General features: G+C 34.4%; 1 protein-coding gene across 1 annotated transcript; it reads left to right on the top strand.

Moving 5' to 3' along the window:
- The first annotated feature begins 348 nt into the window (after positions 1-348).
- LOC116100631 (olfactory receptor 14A2-like) lies at positions 349-1,356 on the top strand. Its single transcript, XM_031384370.1, has one exon. It carries the CDS (start codon positions 349-351, stop codon positions 1,354-1,356), a length of 1,008 nt encoding a protein of 335 aa, XP_031240230.1.
- Positions 1,357-9,470: the final 8,114 nt, after the last annotated feature.

Below are 9,470 nucleotides of genomic sequence, written 5' to 3'. Positions count from 1 at the left end.
AATAAAACAGAAAAGGTAGAGAGTTGAAGCTTTTATTCTACTGTTTTTTGCCAACAGAATGACTGCAATTTCAAGGAAAGGGTCAATTCTATTAAAAATGATGATATATAACTCATAATTTTTCTAAAAATTTATAGTAAAACATGGTACACTAGTCATAAATAGTCAATTAGTACAACTTATGTATCCAGTAAAAGTAGCACCTTATATAGAGATAAAATGGAGGGCTATAACAATGTCATAGTATATATGCCGTGTCCTAGCGACATTGCCATAGAGAATTTCTATACATCAATGTGTTAAGTTTTGTTTATTTTGCATATCTGACAGGCTGTGGAAGAATATAGCATGCCCAATATCACAAGAATAACAGGGTTCATCCTTATGGGATTCTCAGCTGCTCCTGAGCTACAGACTGTATGTGGGCTGTTCTTCCTGGTAATATACCTAGCAGTCATAATGAGTAATTTCCTCATCATCGCTCTCATCACTCTGGATCAGAAACTCCAAACTCCCATGTACTTTTTCCTGAACAATTTGTCCCTGTTTGATGCCTTCTTTATTTCTGTTCCAATCCCAAATTTCTTTATCAATAGCATAACTCACAGTAACTCAATTTCTTTTCTTGGTTGTGGCTTTCAAGTGTTTTTAATGACTTCTTTTGCATCTGGGGAAGTATTTGTCCTAACAGCAATGTCATATGACCGCTATGTTGCCATCTGCTGTCCTCTACACTATGAGACCATCATGAATAGTGGGAACTGTGTGCTGATGGTGGGTGTTTCCTGGGCTACTGGGATACTCTTTGGAACTTTATACACAGCTGGCACTTTTTCCATGCCTTTCTGTGGCTCCAATGTAATCCCACAGTTTTTCTGTGATGTTCCCTCATTGTTAAAGATCTCCTGCTCTGACACACTTGTGGTCATTTATACAAGTCTTGGAATTGGTGTTTCTCTGGGCATGTCTTGTTTCATCTGTGTTGTGCTGTCTTACTTTTATATTTTCTCCACTGTACTGAGGATTCCTACCACTAAAGGTCAGTCCAAAGCATTTGCCACCTGCATCCCCCACCTCACTGTTTTCAGTGTTTTTATTCTTACTGCTTGTTTTGTTTATCTGAAGCCAGCCTCTGATATACCATCAATTTCAGACAGGCTGTTTTCTGTGCTATACACTGTATTACCTCCGGCACTTAATCCTGTGATTTACAGCCTGAGAAATACTGATATCAAGTGTGCTTTGAAAAGGTTACAACAAAATATCTGCCCAAGTAGTTCACTTCATGCAACAGTTCAAAGTATCTGTCAATGGTTTTATGGCTCACATTTTACAAGCAAGTTTTGTAATTTTTGACTCTCATAAAAATGATAGGTACTCATTTTTTTGCCTTGAGTAAATAAACACTCAGATGAAGGCTGATATGATCAAAGATCAGAAAATTATAACAGATTAACCTATAAAGTTACAATGCCAGTTGCTGCTCTTCTATGATAAAGCCATTCTCATTTGAGGAATATACCTTTCTGAAAGGATTGCTAATTTCCTCTTTATTGTAAGACTGAATGAATATCTATTCATTTGATTACTCCTTATCTAGTTCATTTACAAACAAACAAAACAACAATAACAATAAAATTTTTGAGATGGAGGAAGCATGTAAACAATGAAGGTTAATTCATATCTAGTTTCTTTGTTAACTACCCTAATAATTAGAACAAATAGGCCAGAAGCATCCTACCAGGCCTAGATTTCATTAGACTCAATTCTTGGTGAAGTATCAAATTCTTGAGGCAAAGACAAACCTGGAAAAATATCATATAAGCCAAGTTCTTTAAGTTGGAAATTTGTGTGTATGTTTTTCTGCACTTTCTCTTGAATAGCAACATTACTTATACATGAGAGACAACAGGCTTACAAGTCTAAGGAATGAGTCTAAATAACCTTACAATTTCTAATAGTTTTAAAAACACAAGATCCTTTCACATAGTACACATTAATTAAAAAAAAAAACACGGGGGAGAGGGGACTCTAAGACTATCCTAGTAACCTGGAAGTGGATCTCTGACCTGTGAAGCAATATGACCTTCATACATTGAGCAAGAGGCTTGCAGTTACTTTGTCACCTGAGTTAAACTTTGCAGAACTGATGAGTGGGATGCTGGGCTAATGCTATATGAATGCAGATGGTCCCATGATAAATTTCAAATGCTAGACAAAAAGCTAATTTTTTTGCAACTTTCCCCTGCTGGATTTGATTTAATCTGTCTCTTTTGTTCACTTACTATTGTGTTTTAAGAATGGAAAGATTTGCTGTGTGCCACTGAACATATGAAGTACATATTTTTTTATTTTTTATTTATTTATTTTTTTGGCTTTTTGAGACAGGATTTCTCTGTGTAGCCCTGGCTGTCCTGGCACTTACTCTGAAGCCCAGGCTGGCCTTGAACTCAACAGATCCACCTGTCTCTGCCTCCCAAGTGCTGGGATTAAAGGCATGTACCATGACTTCCCAGCTACATCCTTTTTTAATAGATCAAAACCACTCTTGCTTTTCATTTCAGGAGAAAATTGAACGTTGAATTGAAAAGCAATTACTTTTATTTTAAATTATGTTGTTGTATGTATTTGAGTTTGTGAGTACAAATGAGTGAGGATGACATCCAAAGCAGAACAGTTCATTGGGGCTTAAATGATGGGTAATTCTGGATAACCTAATGTGAGTGCTAGAAACAAAACCTTCATCCTCAACAAGATCAGTATCTGCTCTTAACAACCGACTCATCTCTCCAAAGCACCACGGACATTTGCGAGATATAGATGTTAGATGTGTTAAGACTTTAGGGATTTTATGTACTAAATACTTTTGTATAATATTATGCTTAAAAGTGATATATTTAGGGATCACATTGAAAAGAATGATATGAGATAGCTAATGTTGCAAATTTCATGAACTATAGTATCAACTAAGAAAAAGAATTTTTTTAGTATGGGTATGTCTTTAAGGGCATTTCCAGAAAGGATTGACCTAGATAAGAATATGTACAATGGCTGTGGGTAACTATATTTTCTGGTTTGGCATCGTGTGTAGAATAAATGAAGCTGAGCAGAGTACTATTAGAGTGTGAAAGTTTCATTTTCTGATTTCTGACTATAGGTACTCTATGATCAACTCAGATTCCCTCAACTAAGCTTTCTTTGTTGTTAGGACTCTACTGTTAAAATGGGCTAGAATCAATCCTTGGTTTCTCATATTGACTTTTGTCTCCATATTTGATATAACCTCGAAAAAAGTGATTAATACTGGATGTATTGCAAGAGTCTTTTTCAGAGTTCCTAATTTTGTATTTTGAAATATTTTAAAAAATTATGTCTCCAATTATATGTACTATATTTGAGAAAGTACAGGATTACTCTGCATCTGTGGAAATACAAACATATTCTTCATGATTTATCACAGCCTATTTAACAGTTGGCTGAGTAATATTATGTGTAGAAATCACCAATAACTACAATGCTCTGTAAAGACAAGGAGTCTTCATAATATTATTCAGAAAGATCCCTCACTGGGGACACCAAGGGAGTAGTCATATGTCTTAAAAATCTATTAAATACATTTTGACTATGTTGAGTCTCAAATTAATCCACATGAAAAATTATTAAAAGGAAAAATATTTTACTAGCTGCTTATATTTGCATTATCCTGATAAGAAAGGATTACAATTGATCTCTTAACATCATGTTTTCTCACAATCCTAAAGATGCAACCATATGTTATAATTTCTGCTTCCAAACCAGGCTACATGTTCAATTGTCCTTTCGGGTGATCTACTGCTAAATTAAACTTTAATGTATATAAAATCATTTCCTTCCACAAAACTACCGGCTGGAAAATCTTCCTCCATATACCTAAGGATTAACTTTTTTAGGAACATGAAGAATCTGAATTGTTCTAAAGTTTAAATTTCAAATTTCTATTGTTAAATGTTAAAATACACTGTCTAAAATAAAATTTTTAAATATTATAGATATGGAGAAAATTGGGAGTAGTATTAAAAACAATGTAATTTAGCAGTGATTTATTCACCTTTATTTTTCCTGATGATTTTTGTTAAGAATAAAGTGGGAATAGCCTTGCAAAGTTCCTGGATTTTACTCCTCTACCATATATTCTTCTTATGTACACAGACAGTTTCTCTGAAAATGTCGAAATGGTATCCACTATCATGTTTCATTAGAGCTGTATTAACGAAGTACCATCTCTAGGGACCTTTGTCATATATACTCTTCCTTTGAATTTTTGTTGAAAGCCCATAACCTGAAACAATCAACTGATTGATCTCTATACCAAATCATCTCATATGAAGAATATTTTGTTGTTTGTAGAATATTTGTGCATGCTTAACTTTGAATCCTATAGTAGAGAATAAGATACTCTAATAATCTCTACATTGTTTTCTATTATATATTCAGAATAACATTAACAACACACACACACACACACACACACACACACACACACACAGAGGCATGTGCACACAAAGAGGGAGAGATTTGTTTTTAAGTAAAAGTAGGAAAATAAATTTGACCTAGTAACCAACAGTATAATTTTAACAATGAATACATGCAAAAACTGAACTTGAAACACTGTGACATGTTAGAGAAAAACAGTCAAGAAAAAGATGAAATATTTTGTTGGATTTACTTTAAAGAAATTCTATACTAGTGATGTCCAAGCTTTAGAAGTTAACATCAAATTAAAAATAGTTAATCTTGACCTAAATCAAACAGGAAACATAATAGTTAATATCTATATAAATCAACATAACAGTAAATGGTTGGAGAGAAATTTAATAAATAAAATTGTATTGGAGAGACATGTCTTTAGAAGTATTAAGAATACCAGTATTAAACATAAGAAGAACACAAGAATCACTATCATTGAACATTCTGGCTTAGACTATGGTCTGGTTGATTTTTCACTCAGTTCTGTCATACAGATTATTAGCAATGTCAAGATAACTGCAGTTGATCCTACTTAAGGAGGCAATCCTTGTTCTTCTCAGTGCATTTACCAGTCAAGTGTAACACTTGAAAGAGAGGAAAGTTGTTCAATTGTTGGTGAACAACATTTCATGGGGTTAACCTCATCAGTGAGTCATCTGCCAACAAAACTCCACTATTCAAACAATGCTTATCCAATAATTAAGACTTCTTAGTGATCACCTATAGTCTGTAATAGATGATGTAATAGACAGCAGAAATAAAATTGGAAATATTTTAGCAAGTTCATCTTTTCTTCTGCTTTGGAATAAGATCATTACTGGCTGGATTGAGGTGGAGACCATGACTGCCCTCTGACTTGAACAAAAAATTATCAAAAATTTTAAGACAATCAAACACAAACAAAATACTGGGAGATGTGTCCAGATTTTAACTTACCTGTAACTTTGCATTGTGCATTTGCAATGGTTTTAGGTATCTAAATCTTTGTTAGAGTTACTTAAAATTTCTTTTTTTTATTTTTATATTTTTACTAGATATTTTCTTTATTTACATGTCATATGATTTTTCTTTTCCCAGTTTCCCCTCCCAGGAACAAACAAACAAACAAACAAACAAAAACAACAAGAACAAACCCCTGTTGCCTCCCCTCTACCCCTGCTTGCCACCCCACTCTCTCCCACTTATTGGCCCTGGCATTCTCCTACAGTGGGGCACAGAACCTTCACAGGGCCAAGGACCTCTCCTCCCAGTGATGATTGATTTTGCAATCGGATGAAACCTGTTTAGAAAAGAGTTGACACAAATGTTCAGTCAATAGGAACAACTTCTGCTGCCCAAACTCATAGCCAATGAACCACTTTGGCAAGTTTGTATATTAAAAAATATTTATATTACAGTTCATAACAGTATCATATTTACAGTTATAATATAGCAATGAAAATTTTATGGTTGTGAGTCACCACAACATGAGAAACTTATAGTTGTACATGATATAGAGTGATGTGCTCCTTAGATGCACGTGTAAATTAGGTAATAATTATATCAAAGTATTTCTTATACCTATCTTAGTGTAAATTAGGTAATGATTATATCAAAGTACTTCTTATACCTATCTTAGTGTAAATTAGGTAATGATTATATCAAAGTACTTCTTATACCTATCTTAACTGTTTACAGTGCTTCTGCTATCAAAACTTTCAAAATAGTTTCTAAAGTTAACTTTAATATGCACCCTATCCATAAAAGGACAATTCATTAGTATATAAATAAATGGAAAGAAGATCTAATAAAAACATTGAATTTTTTTCAAAACATTTTATGAAAATATCCTAGAAACAAAACAACTGTTTGTATTCTGCTTGCTTGCTATTATAAGAGATCTCTCTCTCCATGTTTTACTTCTGTGTGTGTGTGTATGTGTGTGTGTGTGTTTGTGTGTGTGTATGTGTTTGTGTGTATGCCCATCTGTATGTATCTGTCTGTTTCTGTCTGTGTCTATCTCTTCTGTGTCTGTGCATCTGTTCATTCTATAGTGCTCTCTTTTATCTTAAAATATTCTTTGGATAGATGTATCCTTTAGAATACAGGTCCAGTCTTTTATTTTATATATCAGTCCAATCATTTCCTGGAATTCTTAAGAGACAGTAAGATTACATTTTTTTTATGTCATTGGAAAAGAATCAGAGATCTGTCTGCCTTTGTTAAGCACAGCAATAAGTGGGTAGGATCCACCCTGAGACCCACCCTGAAATTACCAATTCTACCATACCTGGGCTTCACCTCCTCACTCTGTGGTAGGCTGATCTTAAATTCAGGTATCTGCCTGCCTTTGTATCTTTCTGACAATCTGGCTTACAGTGGAGCTGTCTTTGTTCCTTTAGATTCATGAAGCTCCTCATAATTCATATTGCATCCTTATATTTTACATAGCTGAGAAATTATATATATTTTAACTCATATATTTAGAGCTCTTTCCATATCCTTAAGGGCTGTCCTGAAGGTACTAGTATTTAACATTTTACTGAGATATTAGCCATACTTTCTGCTCCTTGGATTGTGCTCTCTCAGATTATCATAGAGTCATTAACATCATGATGATATTCCTGAGAGGAATGTGAAAACAGGTCCATTATTACACAAACAAGACTTCCACCCAGATCAGCTGTCAACAGTAGTGGAGGCTCATACTAGTGATATAACCCATGTCATGCTGTCCTCACAAGGGCCACGCTAGGCTTGACAATAAACAAACAACAAACAAACAAACAAGTAAACAGCCTAAACAAAGCAACTTGAAACAAAACAACTCCCAAAAATATTATTGAGTTCTTTTTCTGTGGCATTCTACTCCTGGGCATGGCCCTCCCTTAAGTGATATTTATGTACATTTTAAGAATCAGTTTGAGAACTATACATATTTTATCATACCTTTTGATTTCTTTAAGATTTAGATTTTGACTCCATGGGATATACTTGATTATTATTATTTTTAAATAAATAATATAATTAAATCACATATATTCCTTACAAACATGGTTTGCTTGTTTTTCTAAGGCAAGATTCCATGTGGAGAAGCTAGGCTTAGTCTCAATTTTATATTATTCGTTTCCAAATGCTGAAATTTCAGTTATGTGCTATATTATGCCAAGAATAAATATAATCTCTTAAGTATTATAAACTAAGGCATACAAAAACAAATTATATATACATGTAGATACACAAAGAAATGAATTATTGAAACCTACTAGATGATTATTTAGTCAAGGGTTTGTGTTAAATATTAGAATTGAGTAGGGGTGGAAAAACTTATAAAATAATTTCAAGGAGATCATGATTTAGTAGAAGAGCTTGACATTTAAAAGTGAAAATTATCTAAACAAATATGAAAAGATTGTCCAGAAATCTTTCAGTCCAAGCAATCTCTTCTTTCTACAGTATACAGAAAAGGTCATTGTAGAAAAGAGGCCTGGTTCTGCTTCCCAACCCAATGCTCCCAGAAATAAGATTCAGACTCAAAATATATTTACAAATACCCATATAGCTAGGCTCTTCTCTTTCTATAATTATAATATATGATAACCTATTTATTTTAATCTCTACTCTGCCACATGTGTCAGGCTCTTCACATCTTCTTCAGCAGATCCCTGCCTACCTCTATCTCAGAGTTCCTCGTCCTGCCAGATGTTCTATCTCCTATTTCCTGTTTATGTGACAGGCCATAAAGACCATAGTCTTTTTAATTGGCAGATGATACATCCATACAATCCACAAGAATTCTCTCTATAGGTTGTAGAAAAAGAATATTGAGTAGACTATTGAATAGGACTAGGAAGTGAAGAGCTATATTTTCTGTGAAAGTGCTTTTCTAATCTTTTGTTTACATTTATGTATTTATTTATTCATTTATTTACATCCCCAAAGCTACCTCCTTCTTTTCCTCCCTCAGAGAGCCCATCCTCTCATCCTCCCTCCACTTTATTTCTGTGAGGGTAGGGCCTCCTGTGTATTCTCCCTTCCTGGTACATCAAGTCTGCAGAATTAGACATATACTCTCCCACTGAGGCCAGACAAGGCAGCCCTGCTACATGTGGGATCAGAAGTCCAGCTTTTCAATCTCCTGTGTCCAGTTTGGAGAGTCTTCAATATTTATAACAATGCCAGTGTCTGGACTGTAACTAGGTTTCATGGCACTGAAATCAGCATCTGAATATACAGTGCATATGACCATCGTCCAACTCTCAGCAGGTTATTTTCTGAGGCTGAGGCTGGGTTACTTTAACTATATCTGATGATGTCAGTAGGAGCACCATAGTACAGGTATTTTCAAATATACAGGCTTTTTTTCTGCTTCTGGGATGCACCTTTATCCATAGGCTCACTGAGCATTTTTAAGGAAAAATTTTACCAGTGTTTTCTCCTGGTCTTTCATAAAGCCGAGCCTCAGAATCTGTCTAGCTTTCTCATAAGGCTATGCCTCAGTGCTATCCTTGACCCTATTCATGCCTTCAAAACTAGTATCACTTGGGACATATCATCTTTTGCCTCTTTTGGACCACAGTTTTGCATGCGGACCCTGAAGAAATACTTCACAGAAATTTTGTCTCAGTGATGCTGGCTTCTTCTTAAATAGCCCAGCTGAACAGTTGCAATTGACAAAGCAAACTTTTTTATTGACTTCCCTAATAGAGTAATTAAAGAACTCTCAGATCTTTCTCTGAAATGTAACAAGCCAGGCCTCCAGGATCCACATTGCTGTCTGCATCTTCATATATGTTCCCATAATCACTCATTAATCTCAGAACACTCAATGTACTTTTCTAGCCCTATGTTCTAAAGTCTTTTTCACCAACATTTCCATGAACATTATACCAATTTTTGTCTTATTTAGGGTTTCCTTTGTTGTGATAAAACACTATCAAACCAAATAATTTGAGAAGGAAAGGGTTTATTTCAGTTTATAATAC

The sequence above is a fragment of the Mastomys coucha genome, unplaced genomic scaffold (genome assembly GCF_008632895.1).
Source record: "Mastomys coucha isolate ucsf_1 unplaced genomic scaffold, UCSF_Mcou_1 pScaffold21, whole genome shotgun sequence".
NCBI classification, from domain to species: domain Eukaryota; kingdom Metazoa; phylum Chordata; class Mammalia; order Rodentia; family Muridae; genus Mastomys; species Mastomys coucha.
Note: the sequence above shows the minus strand (reverse complement) of the source record. Positions and strands in the feature narration are given on the sequence as shown.